Source organism: Monodon monoceros, unplaced genomic scaffold (assembly GCF_005190385.1).
Source record: "Monodon monoceros isolate NGI ecotype Baffin Bay Population unplaced genomic scaffold, NGI_Narwhal_1 Super_Scaffold_16, whole genome shotgun sequence".
Classification (NCBI taxonomy): domain Eukaryota; kingdom Metazoa; phylum Chordata; class Mammalia; order Artiodactyla; family Monodontidae; genus Monodon; species Monodon monoceros.
The window spans coordinates 38,713,118-38,735,273 of record NW_021703772.1 but is presented as its reverse complement, the minus strand read 5'-3'; the positions used below and the strand labels follow the sequence as shown (position 1 = coordinate 38,735,273).

Here is a 22,156-nt window from a genome sequence, read left to right as displayed (position 1 = left end):
TGCTGCCACCACCATGAAGCCTGTGTGCGAACATCCCCCTTCCGGGGAGCCTGTGCAGCCCGCCACTGCCAGGGGCCCGGGATCCACGGACAACTCACCCGGGAGAACGCATCGCGCACCTCACGCTGGTGCAACGTCATGCCGGCCTCTGCCGCCGCAGGCTCGCCCCGCCCTCCGTGCCCCTCCCTCCACCCGGCCTGAGTGAGCCAGAGCCCCCGAATCAGTGGCTCCTTTAACCCCGTCCTGTCTGAGCGAAGAACAGACGCCCTCCGGCGACCTACACGCAGAGGCGGGGCCAAATCCAAAGATAGGCCCCGGGCGCTGTGAGAACAAAAAAGAGAAAGGGAAATCTCTCCCAGCAGCCTCATGAGCAGCGGATTAAATCTCCACAATTAACTTGATGTACCCTACATCTGTGGAATACATGAATAGACAACCAATCATCCCAAATTGAGGAGGTGGACTTTGAGAGCAAGATTTATGATTTTTTTCCCCTTTTCCTCTTTTTGTGAGTGTGTATGTGTACGCTTCTGGGTGAGATTTTGTCTGTACAGCTTTGCTTCCACCATTTGTCCTAGGGTTCTATCCGTCCGTTTTTGTTTTCTTTTTTTGCTTTTGTTTTTCTTTCTAAAAATTTTTTTTCTTAATAATTATTTTTTATTTTAATAACTTAATTTTATTTTATCTTGCTTTATTTTATCTTCTTTCTTTCTTTCTTTCCTTCCTTCCTTCCTTCCTCCCTTTCTTTCTTTCTTTCTACTTTTTCTCGCTTTTATTCTGAGCCGTATGGATGAAAGGCTTTTGGTACTGCAGGCAGGAGTCAGTGCTGTGCCTCTGAGGTGGGAGAGCCAACTTCAGGACACTGGTCCACAAGAGACCTCCCAGCTCCACATAATATCAAACAGCAAAAATCTCCCAGAGATCTCCATCTCAACACCAGTACCCAGCTTCACTCAACGACCAGCAAGCTACAGAGCTGGACACCCTGGGCCAAACAACTAGCAAGACAGGAACACAACCCCACCCATTAGCAGAGAGGCTGCCTAAAGTCATAATAAGGCCACACACACCCCAAAACACACCAGCAGACGTGGACCTGCCCACCAGACAGACAAGATCCAGCCTCATCCACCAGAACACAGGCACTAGTCACCTCCACCAGGAAGCCTACACAACCCACTGAACGAACTTTAGCCAATGGGGACAGACACCAAAAACAACGGGAACTACGAACCTGCAGCCTGCAAAAAGGAGACCCCAAACACAGTAAGTTAAGCAAAATGAGAAGACAGAAAAACACACAGCAGATGAAGGAGCAAGATAAAAACCCACCAGACCTAACAAATGAAGAGGAAATAGGCAGTCTACCTGAAAAAGAATTCAGAATAATGATAGTAAAGATGATCCAAAATCTTGGAAATAGAATAGAGAAAATGCAAGAAACATTTAACAAGGACCAAGAAGAACTAAAGATGAAACAAGCAACGATGAATAACACAATAAATGAAATTAAAAATACTCTAGATGGGATCAATAGCAGAATAACTGAGGCAGAAGAACGGATAAGTGACCTGGAAGGTAAAATAGTGGAAATAACTACTGCAGAGCAGAATAAAGAAAAACGAATGAAAAGAACTGAGGACAGTCTCAGAGACCTCTGGGACAACATTAAACGCACCAACATTCGAATTATAGGGGTTCCAGAAGAAGAAGAGAAAAAGAAAGGGACTGAGAAAATATTTGAAGAGATTATAGTTGAAAACTTCCCTAATATGGGAAAGGAAATAGTTAATCAAGTCCAGGAAGCACAGAGAGTCCCATACGGATAAATCCAAGGAGAAATACGCCAAGACATATATTAATCAAACTGTCAAAAATTAAATACAAAGAAAACATATTAAAAGCAGCAAGGGAAAAACAACAAATAACACACAACGGAATCCCCATAAGGTTAACAGCTGATCTTTCAGCAGAAACTCTGCAAAACAGAAGGGACTGGCAGGACATATTTAAAGTGATGAAGGAGAAAAACCTACAACCAAGATTACTCTACCCAGGAAGGATCTCAATCAGATTTGATGGAGAAATTAAAACCTTTACAAACAAGCAAAAGCTGAGAGAGTTCAGCACCACCAAACCAGCTTTACAACAAATGCTAAAGGAACTTCTCTAGGTAAGAAACACAAGAGAAGGAAAAGACCTACAATAACGAACCCAAAACAATTAAGAAAATGGGAATAGGAACATACATATCGATAATTACCTTAAATGTAAATGGACTAAATGCTCCCACCAAAAGACACAGATTGGATGAATGGATACAAAAACAAGACCCATATATATGCTGTCTACAAGAGACCCACTTCAGACCTAGAGACACATACAGACTGAAAGTAAGGGCATGGAAAAAGATATTCCATGCAAATGGAAAACAAAAGAAAGCTGGAGTAGCAATTCTCATATCAGACAAAATAGACTTTAAAATAAAGACTACTAGAAGAGACAAAGAAGGACACTACATAATGATCAAGGGATTTATCCAAGAAGATATAACAATTGTAAATATTTACGCAACCAACATAGGAGCACCTCAATACATAAGGCTAATACTAACAGCCATAAAAGGGGAAATCAACAGTAACACATTCATAACAGGGGACTTTAACACCCCACTTTCACCAATGGACAGATCATCCAAAATGAAAATAAATAAGGAAACACAAGCTTTAATGATACCTTAAACAAGATGGACTTAACTGATATTTATAGGACATTCCATCGAAAAACAACAGAATACACATTTTTCTCAAGTGCTCATGGAACATTCTCCAGGATACATCATATTTTGGGTCACAATTCAAGCCTCAGTAAATTTAAGAAAATTGAAATTGGATCAAGTATCTTTTCCGACCACAACGCTATGAGACTAGATTTCAATTACAGGAAAAGATCTGTAAAAAATACAAACACATGGAGGCTAAACAATACACTACTTAATAACGAAGTGATCACTGAAGAAATCAAAGAGGAAATAAAAAATACCTAGAAACAAATAACAGTGGAGACACGACGACCCAAAACCTATGGGATGCAGCAAAAGCAGTTCTAAGAGGGAATTTTATAGCAATACAATCCTACCTTAAGAAACAGGATGCATCTCGAGTAAACAACCTAACCTTGCACCGAAAGCAATTAGAGAAAGAAGAACAAAAAAACCCCAAAGTTAGCAGAAGGAAAGAAATCATAAAAATCAGATCAGAAATAAATGAAAAAGAAATGAAGGAAACGATAGCAAAGATCAATAAAACTAAAAGCTGGTTCTTTCAGAAGATAAACAAAATTGATAAACCATTAGCCAGACTTACCAAGAAAAAAAGGGAGAAGTTTCAAATCTATAGAATTAGAAATGAAAAAGGAGAAGTAACAACTGACACTGCAGAAATACAAAAGATCATGAGAGATTACTACAAGCAACTCTATGCCAATAAAATGGACAACCTGGAAGAAATGGACAAAATCTTAGAAATGCATAACCTGCCAAGACTGAATCAGGAAGAAACAGAAAATATGAACAGACCAATCACAAGCACTGACATTGAAACTGTGATTAAAAATCTTCCAACAAACAAAAGCCCAGGACCAGATGGCTTCACAGGTGAATTCTATCAAACTTTTAGAGAAGAGCTAACACCTATCCTTCTCAAACTCTTCCAAAATATAGCAGAGAGAGGAACACTCCCAAACTCATTCTACGAGGCCACCATCACCCTGATACCAAAACCAGACAAGGATGTCACAAAGACAGAAAACTACAGGCCAATATCACTGATGAATATAGATGCAAAAATCCTCAACAAAATACTAGCAAACAGAATCCAACAGCACATTAAAAGAATCATACACCATGATCAAATGGGGTTTATTCCAGGAATGCAAGGATTCTTCAATATACGCAAATCAATCAACGTGATACACCATATTAACAAATTGAAGGAGAAAAACCATATGATCATCTCAATAGATGCAAAGAAAGCTTTTGACAAAATTCAACACCCATTTATGATAAAAACCCTGCAGAAAGTAGGCATAGAAGGAACTTTCCTCAACATAATAAAGGCCATATATGACAAACCCACAGCCAACATCGTCCTCAATGGTGAAAAACTGAAAGCACTTCCACTAAGATCAGGAACAAGGCAAGGTTGCCCACTCTCACCACTCTTAGTCAACATAGCTTTGGAAGTTTTAGCCACAGCAATCAGAGAAGAAAAATAAATAAAAGGAATCCAAATCGGTAAAGAAGAAGTAAAGCTGTCACTGTTTGCAGATGACATGATACTATACATAGAGAATCCTAAAGATGCTACCAGAAAACTACTAGAGCTAATCAATGAATTTGGTAAAGTAGCAGGATACAAAATTAATGCACAGAAATCTCTGGCATTCCTATACACTAATGATGAAAAATCTGAAAGTGAAATCAAGAAAACACTCCCATTTACCATTGCAACAAAAAGAATAAAGTATCTAGGAATAAATCTACCTAAGGAGACAAAAGACCTGTATGCAGAAAATTGTAAGACACTGATGAAAGAAATTAAAGATGATACAAATAAATGGAGAGATATACCATGTTCGTGGATTGGAAGAATCAACATTGTAAAAATGACTCTACTACCCAAAGCGATCTACATATTCAATGCAATCCCTATCAAACTACCACTGGCATTTTTCACAGAACTAGAACAAAAAATTTCACAATTTGTATGGAAACACAAAAGACCCCAAATAGCCAAAGCAGTCTTGAGAACGAAAAATGGAGCTGGAGGAATCAGGCTCCCTGACTTCAGACTATACTACAAAGCTACAGTCATCAAGACACTACAGTACTGGCACAAAAACAGAAAGATAGATCAATGGAACAGAACAGAAAGCCCAGAGATAAACCCACACACATACGGTCACCTTATCTTTGATAAAGGAGGCAGGAATATACAGTGGAGAAAGGACAGCCTCTTCAATAAGTGGTGCTGGAAAACTGGACAGGTACATGTAAAAGTATGAGATTAGATCACTCCCTAACGCCATACACAAAAATAAGCTCAAAATGGATTAAAGACCTAAATGTAAGGCCAGAAACTATAAAACTCTTAGAGGAAAACATAGGCAGAACACTCTATGACATAAATCACAGCAAGATTCTTTTTGACCCTCCTCCTAGAGAAATGGAAATAAAAACAAAAATAAACAAATGGGACCTAATGAAACTTCAAAGCTTTTGCACAGCAAAGGAAACCATAAACAAGACGAAAAAACAACCCTCAGAATGGGAGAAAATATTTGCAAATGAAGCAACTGACAAAGGATTAATCTCCAAAATTTATAAGCAGCTCATGCAGCTCAATAACAAAGAAACAAACAACCCAATCCAAAAATGGGCAGAGGCCTAAATAGACATTTCTCCAAAGAAGATATACAGATTGCCAACAAACACATGAAAGAATGCTCAACATCATTAATCATTAGAGAAATGCAAATCAAAACTACAGTGAGATATCATCTCACACCAGTCAGAATGGCCATCATCAAAAAATCTAGAAAGAATAAATGCTGGGGAGGGTGTGGAGAAAAGGGAACCCTCTTGCACTGTTGGTGGGAATGTAAAATGGTACAGCCACTATGGAGAACAGTATGGAGGTTCCTTAAAAAACTACAAATAGAACTACCATATGACCCAGCAATCCCACTACTGGGCATATACCCTGAGAAAACCATAATTCAAAAAGAGTCATGTACCAAAATGTTCATTGCAGCTCTATTTACAGTAGCCAGGAGATGGAAACAACCTAAGTGTCCATCATTGGATGAATGGATAAAGAAGATGTGGCACATATATACAATGGAATATTACTCAGCCATAAAAAGAAACGAAACTGAGCTATTTGTAATGAGGTGGATGGACCTAGAGCCTGTCATACGGAGTGAAGTAAGTCAGAAAGAGAAAGACAAATACCGTATGGTAACACATATATATGGAATTTAAGAAAAAAAAAGTGTCATGAAGAACCTTGGGGTAAGACAGGAATAAAGACACAGACCTACTAGAGAATGGACTTGAGGATATGGGGAGGGGGAAGGGTAAGCTGTGACAAAGCGAGAGAGAGGCATGGACATATATACACTACCAAACGTAAGGTAGATAGCTAGTGGGAAGCAGCTGCATAGCACAGGGAGATCAGATCGGTGCTTTGTGACCGCCTGGAGGGGTGCGATAAGGAGGGTGGGAGGGAGGGAGACGCAAGAGGGAAGAGATATGGGAACATATGTATATGTATAACTGATTCACTTTGTTATAAAGCAGAAACCAACACACCATTGTAAAGCAATTATACTCCAATAAAGATGTAAAAAAAAAAAGATGTCTGTGAGATCTAAGAGACACAGACTACACTTTTAAGCACTGATATAAACACCACCTGAGGTTTTTACACTGAATGGATTTTGAAACGATAGGGATGTGTGTTGGGAGAGATCCCATTCTGATGAATGAAGATAAACTTATTCTAAAGCCAAATCTTTCTGTAATTCCTATTCACTGTCTTGCACTTAAACTTATACAACTTTTCTCAGTCCTTAAAAATGCATTACTTGGGCTTCCCTGGTGGCGCAGTGGTTGAGAGTCCGCCTGCCGATGCAGGGGACACGGGTTTGTGCCCCGGTCTGGGAGGATCCCACATGCTGCGGAGTGGCTGGGCCCGTGGGCCATGGCCACTGAGCCTGCGCGTCCGGAGCCTGTGCTCCGCAACGGGAGAGGCCACAGCAGTGAGAGGCCCGCGTACAACAAAAAAATAAAAAAATAAAAAATGCATTACTAAATATTTCCAATTTTACAACTATGCTACACAATACCCCCAATTTTGTGTGTGAAGAATTAAGGTGGAAATGCTAAATTAGAGGAGAAAAGCAAAAGCATTCCCAATTCCTAGCTTCAATATCAAGCCCATTTCTGTTAAATACTAAGACTGAGATGTGAAGAAAAAATTTTGTCATGCCAGAGATGTTTACTATACCCTAATCAGCCAGGACATTATGAATCTCTAATTCATACTTCATGGAGAAAGAAAATCAATCATGTCAAGTGGGATACTCTGTAAATGGGTCTCTTATACATGTTACAAATTATAGCAGTGTGTGGTACTGACTTCTTCCCAGGTGTTCACATGAGCCCCATCATGTGAATCTGCGCACTCCATCAACAGGCAACCATTCCTAGCCGTCTCCAGCATTTTCAAGCAAACAGGAAGGTTGTTTTTCCTTTTTCCCTGAAGTTCAGTTGGCAATACTTCTCAGCTAGACCATCCTCTTAAGCCCTGGGATCTTTTCAAAGGAGGAATTACACTGAAAGTAAACCCAGCTACTTCCCATTCCATTTTCACCAGATTCTTTTACCACTTATTTTTCTCATTACTTAGTAATGGCAGCTGGACCAATGTTGGAAAGTAAAGAGAAGTAGAAATAGGCAATAAAAACAAATCACCCATAATCTCACCTCCCAGATACATCCCTTGTTCACATTTTGGCAAATCTCCTTCCAGACTTTTTCCTACATGCTGTATTAGCTGGGATTATGCTGTATGTATCTGCTTCCCACTTATTGTTATATCATGAGCATTTTCCCTTAAAAACTACATTTCATGTAAGGAGAAAATCTAGCCAGAAATTGAACTATGAAAAAAAAGACAGTCCTTAGAGGACAGAAGTGGGATTCGAGAAAACTATGAAATGCTGACCTACCAGTAAGGATGGTCAAAGAAATTATCTGGTGTCTTTAATGGCAATTCAAAATAATAGATGTTCATCTTTTAAAATGACTTTTTATATTACAGAAGTTTTACATGCTTCAAGAAAGACATGCTTACATCAGATTTCCATTTAATCAAACTTACTTTATAATTTATGGTTTAATAACTACCATTCTTAAGTACCAGTATGCATACACTCTCTCTCTTTCTTATATTAAATCCCTTGCATATAGAAAATTTAATTCTTACACAGAGCTAAACAGCTCAGAAAAATTTTAAAGAGCTCATTTTTTTCTACATTAAAGAAAAATAAATTCTGTAAATGTAGACGTTAACCTGGACCAACTAGTAAATCATTTACATATATAATACCATATATAAGTACTATATATAAGCATTTGTATTTATAAGTAAGTATCAATATAAATCAGATCAACTGGGAAATTGTTATTTGCAGTCAATTTCTGACTCCTAATAAATGACCTCTATGGCAGTGTGCCCCACACTATCTCATCTACACTTGGAAAGACCAAGACCCAAATGCAAAACTTATTCTGCTGCTGGGGAAAATAACAGTCAAGTATTCTACGGGCAAATAAAACTCTTAGATTAACGGAAACCTTGAATTATTCTTTCTGCTCCTTGTAATTAATATAATATTAATTATAAATGAGATATAAGGGTATATAAATATGTGTAAAGTATTAAAATAACCATACATAATTTATATACCATACATTCATCAGGTACATTTTACACACACAAGTTTTTCAAATTATATGAACATTGTCTAATGAGTATTTTCCAAAACAATATACTTTCCAGTTTGGTGCAACATGGCATACATGTATAAATCAGAGCCCAAAACTTTTACAATAAAATTCAGGAAAGACTCTATAGATTTCTGCATATTTCTGCAATGTTCAATCACAAACTTATATTTCACACTTAGTTACTTACGCTCCATGAAATAAGGCCCAGGCTCAATTCTCCACACAATTTGTCCTTTTTGTGTTCCGGTTACACCCCTGTTTTTAGAATCCCAGAAGTTGGCTGGAGAATTCTCATCTGAAAAAAACAAAGAAACACTTTTTAATCTTAATTATAACCTCTTTGTCTTTCCTTAGCTGAAAGACTAATACAAGTTCTAAAATAAATGGAAAAAAAATAAAGGGGAAATATTAATGAACACTATTGTTAATGACTTACATCCTCCCAGCAGATTACCCTGAATTTCTACATTTGCATTTATACAGGAGAATTGGGGAGGAGGGTGGGAAGATGGAAAGGAGATGGCACGTCCAGGCTTGGCCAGGTTGTTCACTGTTGCCAAAAGACAAAACCACAAAGAACAAAGGGTACGATTGCTCATCAACCAGCAATGAGATGATATATAAGAAAAGGGTTGGGTGAACTCCCATCTATAAAATCCTTTATCAAAAGAAAAGGAAGAGTAAGGCCAGACACTATAAAACTCTTAGAGGAAAACATAGGCAGAACACTCTATGACATAAATCACAGCAACATCCTTTTTGACCCACCTCCTAGAGAAATGGAAATAAAAACAAAAATAAACAAATGGGACCTAATGAAACTTAAAAGCTTTTGCACAGCAAAGGAAACCATAAACAAGATGAAAAAACAACCCTCAGAATGGGAGAAAATATTTGCAAATGAAGCAACTGACAAAGGATTAATCTCCAAAATTTACAAGCAGCTCACGCGGCTCAACGTCAAAAAAACAAACAACCCAATCCAAAAATGGGCAGAAGACCTAAATAGACATTTCTCCAAAGAAGATATACAGATCGCCAACAAACACATGAAAGGATGCTCAATGTCACTAATCATTAGAGAAATGCAAATCAAAAACTACAATGAGGTATCACCTCACACCAGTCAGAAGGGCCATCATCAAAAAATCTACAAACAATAAATGCTGGAGAGGGTGTGGAGAAAAGGGAACCCTCTTGCACTGTTGGTGGAATGTAAATTGATACAGCCACTATGGAGAAGAGTATGGAGGTTCCTTAAAAATCTAAAAATAGAATTACCATACAACCCAGCAATCCCACTACTGGGCATATACCCTAAGAAAACCATAATTCAAAAAGAGTCATGTACCACAATGTTCATTGCAGCTCTATTTACAATAGCCAGGACATGGAAGCAACCTAAGTGTCCATCAACAGATGAATGGATAAAGAAGATGTGGCACATATATACAATGGAATATTACTCAGCCATAAAAAGAAACGAAATTGAGTTATTTGTAATGAGGTAGATGGACCTAGAGTCTGTCATACAGAGTGAAGTAAGTCAGAAAGAGAAAAACAAATACCATATGCTAACACATATATATGGAATCTGAAAAAAAAAAAAAAAGGTTCTGAAGAACCTAGGGGCAGGACAGAAATAAAGATGCAGACGTAGAGAATGGACTTGAGGACACAGGGAGGGGGAAGGGTAAGCTGGGACAAAGTGAGAGAGTGGTATGGACATATATACACTACCAAATGTAAGATCGATAGCTAGTGGGAAGCAGCTGCGTAGCACAGGGAGATCAGCTCGGTGCTTTGTGACCACCTAGCGGGGTTGGGTAGGGAGGGTGGGAAGGAGACGCAAGAGGGAGGAGATATGGGGATATATGTATATGTATGGCTGATTCACTTTGTTATAAAGCAGAAACTAACACACCATTGTAGAACAGTTATACTCCAATAAAGATGTTAAATTAAAAAAAAAAAGAAAGACAAGGAAGAGCAAAGCTGGTAGAATATAACAGAATCAAGATGGGATGAAACAAACGGACATTGAGCTATGAAACTGAGTCAAGACACAGCACAGGTTGGCCATGGACAGTGCTTAGGAGACACCAACTAAGTTATCAGGTTGGCTAGGACAATCGTTTACAAAAGGTCGGTAGCAGTAGACCTTGAGTCAATACAAGAAAAGGAAAGAGGAAGAAGGATAGAAAGAACAGATCCAAAGAGCAGCCTGAAAGTAGCATTCTCCAAGCTCTCTGACCTCATGGCACTAAGAAAATGGTAATATTTGTAGGACACACTGGAGTACATGAAAGAGACACTTACGACTTAAGATTATAGTAGGGGTGCTCTGGCTGCCCCAGGCTCTGCCCCACCCTGTAGGTGGAAGGGATTCATATTCTTTTTATTTTTTTTTTTGCGGTACGCGGGCCTCTCACTGTTGTGGCCTCTCCCGTTGCAGAGCACAGGCTCTGGACGCGCAGGCTCAGTGGTCATGGCTCACGTGCCCAGCCGCTCCGCAGCATGTGGGATCTTCCCGGACCAGGGCACGAACCCGTGTCCCCTGCATCGGCAGGCGGACTCTCAACCACTGCGCCACCAGGGAAGCCCAAGGGATTCATATTCTTTAAGTTGCTTACATCACACTAGTTTGAAGTTGTGTCCTAGGGCCCTGGAATAGGAAATAAAGCTAAAAACAGGAAAAGGAGACCATTCAGAGTTCTATACGTACACAAAAATGTGTGCAGAGATACTGGCTCTTAAAATCAGATGTACCTCATTTGCTTCCCCAAATCCCTTTCCCAGGAGGGAAGATTAGGGATACACTTTAACTGAGAGCTGGAATTAAGCCGAGAGGGTGAAGTAAGAGATCCACTAAAATAAGAGAGGAGAGAAAAGGTCCCAAGCCCAGGGGAATAGTCCTAAGAAAAACCTCACTTCTTATGAGCAGTGAGGAACAGAAAGTGGGCCAGGTGAGGGGTTGGATAATCCAGCTCCACTGGATTTCAATCCAGTGGTTGTCCTTGGGGCCCACTGGCTTCATCACATTGAGAAGTCAAAGAATTTGGGGAGGAATGGTCCTTTCCTGCTACCTGTAATCAGCACAGTATAAGTCAAAGATTCTTTATCGTGAAAAGGCCAAGAAGCAGCCACTGTTCTTGTAAGAATGGAAAGGCATGACTGACTCAGGGCATCACCTCCTCTCACAGATAAACAACGCAAGGCAATCCACTCCATTCCATCACAAAAATAGAAACACAACACTGATATTTAGAAGGCACTCAGACAATCACCTAAAACTGGATTTGAAAGATGTCATGTGGCTCCTCAGGGCAGACCCTGCTCACTGCCTATCCCTTGAGCCTCTTCCTTGTCAACTGAACCCCAATTCTGTCCGAGGTAACAATGTGCCCAGTTAAAAATAGTTGCCTCTCCAGAATCCCTTGCAGCCAAGGGTGGCATGTGGCCAGTGAGACGTAGGTAGAATTCTACTGGGTGGGACTTCTGGGAAAGCCGTTATTTTTCTGATTGATAAAAGGACAGACTCAATAATCTTTTTGTTCTCCCCCCTCCCCTCTCCTTAGATGAGAGCCACATACTAAGAATGGCAGAGAAAGAAGCTGGAAGCATCCATGATGATCCTTTGAGCCCTTTCAGGCTTTTTGCTACCGAGGCAAAAATAAATTCCTATTTACTTAAGCTCCTGTGGTTGGGTTTCTGTTAATTGCAGCTGAACACAATTCCTAATAGACACAACTACCATCCTAAAAATCACTCAGTGATTTAGATGCATCATGCCTGACTTGACCCAGAATCGCTGAGATTGCATCACTTCTCCAGGTTAGACAACAAAGGTAGTTTCTTCCTTTCTAAAACATACTGGGCAGAGCTGCTGGCATAGGGACAGGGACCCTCATGTTTTCACAAACAAATGTATTGTATTAGCTGTTGGTCACATGCAAGGCACTGGACCCTGAAGGGAACAGAACACAGGTATAGGGAGTAGAAGGTGTCCAGCTGTTCAAAATGCTTTTTTTAAAAAACACGGCTATGCACATGGGAAATTTTCTGAAAATACTGTTGTGTCAGTTTCCTCTTGAGGCCTCAGGAAAGATGAGGCAACATCAAATCTCATTTTAAGGAGCATGCATTAGGATCACAATGATAAAAAGCAACATTAATAAATTTGTACTTGGTAAAGTGTGACCTCTCTGTTAGAGGGTTTGCACTTCTGCTATTACTAAACTTTTTCTCCCCAAGCCATCAGTTAAGTCAAACCAAGTACACACTTCTGACGTAATGACCCTGGGAAGATGGGGCACTAAGGAGCAGAAATAGGAGCGGGTGGGGGTAATGGGATGAGGAGATATCATGAGAGGACTGAGCTCCACGCAGAAGTGTTGCCTGAGGCTTGACACAACCCCTTACATGTTCCCTGGAGGAGAATTTTGACAGAGAACCAGTGCCAGCATCTCCTGTTCCAAGAAGGGCCACTAATAACTTTTTCTTTGCCGGTTATATTCACTTCAAGGTAGAAATACTGCATTGCACGAATATCCATCCTTGGTCTCAGAAGTTGGAAATAAGGGAGGATGAGTTATGGGTGCTTCCTCCCCAGACTCCTCACCAAGAAAGAGACCTAGAGTTAGGGGTTCGGTTCACCCACCAGCTTGTGTGGGTTGGGATAAAACATGTATCTCTGACTTTTACTCCTATCTTTGGTTCATAGGCTATGTGGACAACTCCATTTGGTTAAGTATATGATATTTAAAGAAATAAAGGCTAGCCCCTTGAAGCAAAATGTCAAAAATGTACCATGAGTATTCAGGCCCATAGGGAACTCAAATGTCCCATATATGTTGAGAAATGGGTCAGAATCAGGATGAACAGGCCCAGAGCAGAAGCTTGATGGGTATGTTCTGATTTTTTTTTTTAAGCCCAAATGCCATAGCAAGAAACAAATCTGTAAACCTTCATGAGGAAGGTCTTATTCCCCACCAAGCACAGTGTCTGTCATTTAGAAGTTACCCAAGTTGCTTAATATTCTGGTTATTCTAGATGGAAATCTTTCTCCAGTGAGATTATGTTTCTGAAAATTCATCATCCCTGACAGATACTAGCACTCCTGCTACCGACTGGCAGCTACTCTTAACTGAAAATGTAAAATCCCTAGAAATAAACCAGTGTGGTGGCACAGAGTTCAAATTATTTTGTGCCGGCTCTCACAGTCTCCACCACAGCTCCAGCTCCTACTGACGTGGGCCAGCAGAGCTCTGACCAGCCTTGGCGGCACCATTCTAAAAAATACCTAGAATGACTCATCCCTTGTCTTTGTTTCAAGAAGACCAATTTTAACTTGTCCTTCAGACTAAACCTTTTTTTCCTTAAGTAGGTTAACACTTTCATTTAGGTTGCACTCCGTTCTAGGCTAGCCCAAGAACATCTTTTCAGTGACAGCATTTTTCTGCTCAGGTCTATTTTTTTATGGATATTTGAGGACAGAATATTTTTTCCCAGATTGTGTAAGTTGTTTTTCTTCACCCTCATTTAACATCTGTATTAGATGACTCAATCTTTTTAAAATGCTCCCAACTCCAAATAAGAAAAATAACTGAGTATAAAAACAGTACACCAAAGAAAGGCTTCTACATTCCCTACATGTATCGTATAGACATAATTATACATCTATTTCTTCCTTTAATTGAATAAAGATTCTGATAGATCAAAGAAGTGTCATTGGTCTTTAAAGCCAATTATCAATTTTTCCATTTATACTTGGCTACTTCCCTTCCCCATTTCTCTTAAGAGCTATTCAAATCTCACTGTTCTCACATCCTCTGATTTCCACCCTCTGACTTACAGCAGGGTACCATGCACCCTATGGCATCTAGAACATGGAGGACATCAAGCCCCATTTCCCTGGTTTCTCCCTCTCCCTACTGCCATCTTTTCTGAACCCACATGTATTTCTTGCTTTCTTGCCCAGGGTTTTACCCCCCATTATGGTAGTGCCCTTGACTCAAACCCTTCCATCAGTCACCTTCTCTCACCTTGACCTTTAGCTTCTTCCTCTCAAACGAGAAACATGTCAGCTTCCATGAGACCTATTTGTCTGCGTTTGCTCTTGGACCATTGCCTTCCTTGCCCCCTTTCCCACCCACATTTTTATTTCCCTTCTTACTAACATTAAAATATCTGTTATAGTTACAATGGAGTCTGTATTCTAGGAGTGTACGTTCTAGATACTTAGGTAACTTTCTAGCTGGAATATAATTACAAAAAGAAACATTGGGGATGTTTAATTCATGTACCTAAATATCTTTTCTAAACCTAATTTTGTTTGGCAGGGTTTATATGAAGCTTGTCCACTCATGTCTCTTACATATTCTTAGTTCTCTTATAAATCTAGTTGGCAGTACATGTTCTGTAAATAAAACGGCAAAGCACACACCCAAAAAGCCCTAAAATCCTTCTAATATAATTTTCATTCCTGTTTGTGAATATTGTGGGAACATGATCAAGAAACCTTTTGAAAATCTTTACTCTTGCCTTATTTTAGCAATCCATGATACTTTCCGAAAATGATTTCATATAGTGTTTTTTAAAATTACAGTTGACCCCTGAACAAAGGCAGGGGTTAGGCACACCGCCCCTCTCTGAAGTCAAAAATCGACACAGTCGGCCCTCTGCATACGGATGGGGTTCCTCCTTACCCACAGGCAGTTTCCGTATCTGCGGTTCAACCAACTGTGGATCACATAGTACCGCAGTATTTACTATTGAAAAAAATCCGTGTATAAGTGGACCTGAGCAGTTCAAACCCATGTTCTTCAAGCATCAACTATACTCTTCTAGGGCTTTTCCAATTAATTTTTTTTTAATACTGGAATTAGTTCTGTTAAGTCTGCTTCTCCAAGGAAGAAACAAAGTGTTTGGACCCAGAAGTAAAGGAGTAGGGATATAAGATTACACCACACAGAACTAACTCTCTTCTATTAACTGCAGAGTATAGTAGCTCCGAGAATTTTCTCAGAAATTTGGTTAATTAGGTGAGAAATAGTCCCCTTCCCTTAATGAGAACCACATGATTTTACCTTGGGGTCTTAAACAAAATCTCTATATAGGCTGATTTACCAACATCTCCTGCACTTTCAGTAGGTCACAAATCATCATTGGCTACCTTCCCCTTTAGCTAACTGATCCTCTGGGGCAATGATTGCCCAACTGCATTGCTCACAATGAATATCCTGGGGGCTCCTTCAAAAATGCTGACTTTGATTCAGTAGGTTTGAGTCGGGATGCAGGAATTTGAATTTTAGGAAGCACCCCAACCAGGTGATTCTGCTACAGGTACTACAAACACCTCACATGGAAAAAAATCTGTTCCATGGTAATTTCCAGAGAAACTGAGCAATCATAGCAATGCTGTGGACCATGCACATCTCATTGACCACTGTTCCTCTCATTTGCTAGCTTGTTCCTTTCCTTTCTTCCTCCCTCCTTCCCTCCCTTCCTTCTTTCATCTGAATGGCATTTATTGACTGTCTTATGAAGGTCAGGAACATCCATTTCCTGCCATAAGGAGTTGGCAGTACAGTAGGAGAAGACTGGCATATAAGGTACAATGCGATGTTAAAAGTGCTATGATAGAGGTGTGCATACTTTATAAAGTGTTAAAGGAGAACCGAGGGGGAATGATCAGCATTCCCTGTGACCGTGTATAATGACTATGGCTCTGGATCTATCAAGTGTGAAGTGTCTTTGGGAGATGCATATGGAGATATCCTTTCAGAGGTTTACACATTTAAGCCAGTCATTAAGGTATCCCATCCATTCCTTTGCTTCGCTATTCTCTAGACATATTGTTTTGTCTCCCAAGGTTCATTTTTTGGTTCCATAAATGGTCATCAGAAGCAACAAACAAGTGGCATATTTAGAGCTGAATTCAGTGGTAAAAGTTACTGTTTGTTGTTCCCTAGGTCCCATGACATTATCATTTTCTTACTTGGAAAAGTAGGATTAATTATATTAACTTACAATATGATTGTAAAGAGTAATTTTAAAAAATAAATGAATTCTTTTTAAAATGCCACAAAAACCTAAAATAACGTAAGCATAAAGTCTTTTATGCTTCAAACTCCTCCTTCCCCGTAATATTTCACACACAGAGGTCACTGTGAAAATAATCTTTTAAAGATTAATTTTTTTTCTGTACATGACTTTTGGATTGCAGAAATGTCCTGTGAATAGGCATATACAGGAGACATGGCCAGACATATTAAACATATCCAAAATAACTGGGATTTGGAAATGTTTCTATGTCTATATTAATATTTCCAAAACCTCCATACAATACTGGAGATAAAACAGAAACAAAAAAAGTATTCAAAGTCCTCACTATTCTATCAGTCAACCTAGGGGACTTGAAAAAAGATAAGAAATTTTGTAAGAAAGATGCCATGTGACAGACTGTGACAGATGAAAAATGATGTTTACAAATGTTCTTTTGCTTTGAAGTAATTCCTCCCTACATTTTCTTGAAAAATGGCATAAACATCTAACTTGATTTTAAATTACTTTTCGGATAAAAATTGAATATACCTATGTCCTGAGATTGGATCATAAAGAGGCCTGGCTTTCTTCCAGCTACACTCAGAAATTAGACGCCTTGTCTAGGATTTGGGATTTAGAGCAATCCTAAGCTACAATTTGAATCAAAATGATCATTCTAGACCTGGGCAAAAACACATCTTCACAGGGGCTGCCTGTTAAAACTCTGCAAATTGACCTGCATGTGCTAGGCAAGTTATGGAATCCCACTAGGCAAGTTATGCGAGAGCAAAACTCTGACAGTGGCTGAGATCTGAACTACATTGCAGGCGGGTGAGGGGGTGACCCTTTACCACTGATTGTACCAAACAGAGCACCAGTCTTATTAAGTGCTATGAGAATTCACTCACAAACTTCATGAACTGGCACACTCGGCATTTGTTTTTAACCCAATGTCCCTAGATGCCCAATTCTGTACACTGACACCCTCCCTGGATGGAAAAAGAAAGAGTGTGAGTATCGGACATATTTAGGGATTGCAATGATGACACCATGCTATCAAATGAGAATGCGCCCACTGCCACTTGAAGATTTTCTTATATTGATAGATACCAGAAAGGTTTGCTGATTATAATGTGCCAGAGATGAGAGAAAAAGACACTGGCACATTACAGGACAGAAAAAGCAACAGAGGCTAAGAAGACCCTCTGGCAAGTCGGTAAGGTCTGGCCTTGGGGATGTTTGCACTGAAGGGCGTGTGTCCCGCTAAGAAGGAAGCACTGACGAGGGGGTGGGGTGGGGAAAAGTGAGGCTCATATACTGATTCAGTGTCACTCACACCGCTGTATGAGAGAGGTGTGCTACTGTTGTCTCCTCTACAGGAGGCCTCACCAGGGGTGGTGCAGCCCAATCTGAAGAATGTTATATGTTTCAGTAGATCCAGGCTGGGTGACATAACTTATAGCCAAGTCCTAACCACACCCCTGAGGGGTCTCCTCAACATTCAGACCTCCAGACATGCTAGGCAGAGGCAGGAGGCCCTGCTAAGCAACTTCCTGTATAAAATACCTGATCCTAAACTAGTCAATTAAACACTCAGCTGACAAGGGGGGAACCACCAACAGACCAGTGAGAGGAAACACTTGGCTTCATTTTAGCAAATACCTCTCAAGAGTTTCAGTCAGAGAGGGTTTACAGAAGAATTCACTTTAAACATAGGTAATGTTTACATATTGAAAATGTCTTACCTCTTGTTCATTAGGATCCCTGTTTCTTTCAGAGTAAAATTCAAAGTCTTTTTGGAGGTTAATAGTGCCCTACAGGATCTGGCAGCCCCGTTTCCCACCCCCCAAAAAATTAGAGCTCTGATCTCATCTTTCCCTACCCTCTCCCCCTCCCTGCTTGCTCCACTCCAGCTGCACTGGACTCCTTGGTAATGAAGGGAGTTAAGAGTATGCCAGGCCAAACTATGCCACTTTGAGCTGAAAGCAATCAGCCCTCTGCTCTCCCCCTTTATGTCTAAAAGCAAGACATAAATTTCCATCCATAAAGGTGTCTCCCTCTCCCATACCAGGAAGAGTAAGATGACCCTTAATCACTACTCATCAATGGAGAAGGAACCAACTTCAGTCTGTGTAACAAACCTTCCTAAATAACCCTTATCTTCCATTAGTTTCCCCCATATATTTATCTTCCCACGATTTACCACCCACAGAAGCCAACCCCCCTTCCTTTGTCTAGTTACTTGTCCACAATTTATTGGCCTTTGGTAAAGTAGCATATAAGCCCCTGAGTTTAACCACTTCTTTGGGTCTTCATTTTATATACAAGAAGGCTTCATGCAAGTAGAAATAAAATTCTTAACAACTATTAAAATGTGTATCCTCTTTTTCCTGTTAATCTGTCTTTTGTCAGTCAGATTTGCAGGGCCAGTAGCCAAACCTAAGAGAATAAAGTTTTTTTCCTCCTTTACAATATCCTCAAAGTTCTGGTCAGGATTCTGCCTCAGGGTCCATCTGTCTGAATCTTTCCCCCAATATATCCTTATGCATCAATCCGCTCCTTAAATTATTTTTCTTTTTTGCTTGCATATCACTGTCTCAATGAAATCTACCCTGTCTCCAGCATTCCTGGACTATCCTACTCCGCTCAATTTCCTTTCTATAACCCTAAGACCATCTAACATACTATATAATCTACTTATACTTCTTGTATATTGTCTTTCTCTCTAGAATGTAAACTCCAAGAGGTCAAGGGCTTTTGTCTATTCTGTTCACTGATGTATCTCAAGTAACTAGAACAATACCTGGCACATAGTAGGTGCTCATATTTGGTTGAACAAAAGATGTTGTCATGTCTTCTTTTAATTATGATGATATGGCATTAACTGAATACCAGTATTATACTGTTAAAATATACAAAGGAGGAAAATAAAATTCTCACCAAGGAATGCATAAAGCCTTTTTAAAGAGATCTCTGTCCTGTTCAAAATAGAGAAAAACAAGGACAACATTGCAAATTCCACACTAAGCTTTACTAGACTAACTTAACAAGATCAATTTATTTAAACTCTCAATCTTTATAACAAGAATTTCTAATTAATTCAATCACATTGCTATGCTGAGTTGACATTCAACTTTGTTTATAGCTTATAGTCCATCACACCAAATGCACAAAAAGATGAACTAGCTTACTTAAGATCACATAACCAGTTTCTGGTAAAGGCCTTTGAAACATCTTAAACAAGTTTTTTTTCCTGATGAAGACTTTCAGAGCATTTCTAAATTAACATTTACTTTTTCCCCAACTGAATACTGTCCTATATAGAACATAGGAAACTCAAATTCTTTGATAATACCTCAAATGAAAAAATTATTAAAAGTTTACTTATATCAAATAATCTATTTAATTTGGCTACTCTAAAAATTTATAATAAATATTGTGAAAACAGAATATGCAACTGGTAATAGTTATAGCCAATTTCATGTTAGAAATATCAGCAGGAATTCGGTGATCTTTATAAAATTTGAGGCTTAAAAATTTCCAATGTCGGGCTTCCCTGGTGGCGCAGTGGTTGCAGTCCGGCTGCCGATGCAGGGGACACGGGTTCGTGCTCCGGTCCGGGAGGATCCCACGTGCCGCGGAGCGGCTGGGCCCGTGAGCCATGGCCGCTGAGCCTGCGCGTCCGGAGCCTGTGCTCCGCAACGGGAGAGGTCACAACAGTGAGAGGCCCGCGTACCGCAAAAAAAAAAAAAAAAAAATTTCCAATGTCTTCATGAAGCACACATTGCTGTCAGAACATAATTTTCCCCATCACAGTTTGCATGGCTATATTTCCTCCAGCGATTACACTTTAACAATGAGAATGTAAGCCTCAGCTCTTTCAAAGGGTCAAGCATGGTCAGCACATGGTAGCTTGGTAAACACCTTGGCACATGATTCTCTTTTAGGTCCTATATGAATATTCTATAACGATGACACTAAAATGCTTCAATCCCCTTCCAAAGCTGACAGATTAGAACAAGACTTCATATTGCTAAAGAAATTTCATGAGAAAGAGTAGGTAAATGATCTTTTTCTAAAGGTCCATCATGTGGGGCAAGGTGATGACAGGCTAACAAGAGTTAGAAGGAAGACTTTAAGGCCTAAAAACAGAAAGAAAACAATTACGGAAGTAATGATGGAAATGAAAATCACTGAAAATTAATTGAACAAATATTTACTGAGCATCCCCTCTCTGCCAGTGAAAGTCCCTCTCCTTGTGGAGATTTTGGTCCAGTGGGAAAAGCGATGAATAATCAGACACAAAATAATGTGTATGTCAGGTAGTGTAGTAGAGACAACGTAATGTCAGGTGGTGGTGACATGGGTTGAAGGAAGACAGCCAGGGAATGGGAGGGGGAGAGAGAGTGGTGGGAGAGTACTATTTTATGTAGGTTGATGAGGGAAACATTTGAACAGGGCCTTGAATGAAGTGAGACTGCTTTCCACTGGGAGATTTGGGAAAAGGCAACAAACGAAAATGCAAGGACCCTGAAACAGGACAAGCCCACTGTGTTCCTAGGAAAAACAAAGTGATGCAGAGTGAAGGATGAGGCCAAGAGTGGGAGAAGATGAGATCAGAGAGACAGGCAGGGCCAGCTTGTAGATGGTGTGTAGTATGGCTTTTGTTTTTAGGTACACATCATTTATTACAGGTGTAATGAAAGTAGTATGCTGCTTGATAATGGTGTTACCAGGCTGTGGCTGCTGTGTGATGCTAAGATCCCAGAACTTCAAGAAACAGCAGGCCTGAGTTTAAATTCCATTTTTCCCATTTACAGAATGTATGACCTTGGGCAAGTCTTAAAACTGCAAAGACTCCATTTCTCTATTCTGTAAAATGATAATGGCACTCCTAGCTCAGAAAGCTGTGAGGAGGACGTGTGTACAGGATGTGAACCTGGTTCATATTAGGAGCTATTATACATGTGTAGGTGTTTATTTCATCCTTTTTAAAGAGTGCTATGTTTTTAATACTCAAAAGCACAATTCCTCAACTTCTTTCCTTTTAACTTTTTAAATTTATTTCCTTTAAAGCCATTGTCTTATTCTGATATTTCATAAATTAAAACAAAAGCATAAAAAACGATATAAAAAAAACCCAAAAGCATAGTTATTTTTATGTTTTTGGAGACTCTGCTTTCTTAAGCAATGGATGCCAAATGACCAGGCAGCAAAAGTGCAGGCCGTATGTACAGAAATTGCACATTATACCATGTACTACACCGTGTAGCACAGTCTCCCACACAGAGTATCTGAATACTGCCCAGTTCTTGGATGGAGGGTCACTCAGAGCTGAAAGTTCTGTCAATGAGCTTCAAGCCTGGCTTAATAAAGAGTCAGGCAGAGGTGCCCTCATCTCCCTACACAATAAATCCAAGACTTGGAATACAGTTTCAACTTGGGAATCTCTGTCACAGCACTTTGTATAAAAAGTCATCAGGAATTATAATGTTTTGACTATATATCCTCCTTTCTTTCCTCTATTTTTTTAAA

The 22,156-nt window shown here is 39.7% G+C and overlaps 1 protein-coding gene across 3 annotated transcripts in view; it reads right to left on the bottom strand.

Annotated features, from left to right (window-relative positions):
• Positions 1-22,156, bottom strand: part of HECW2 (HECT, C2 and WW domain containing E3 ubiquitin protein ligase 2) — a 422,655-nt gene that overhangs the window by 160,974 nt on the left and 239,525 nt on the right. For all 3 annotated transcript variants that reach the window (XM_029225749.1, XM_029225748.1, XM_029225750.1), the window contains one exon: positions 8,763-8,870. In XM_029225749.1, coding sequence (XP_029081582.1) covers positions 8,763-8,870 — 108 coding nt within the window. The remainder of the gene's footprint in view (positions 1-8,762; positions 8,871-22,156) is intronic.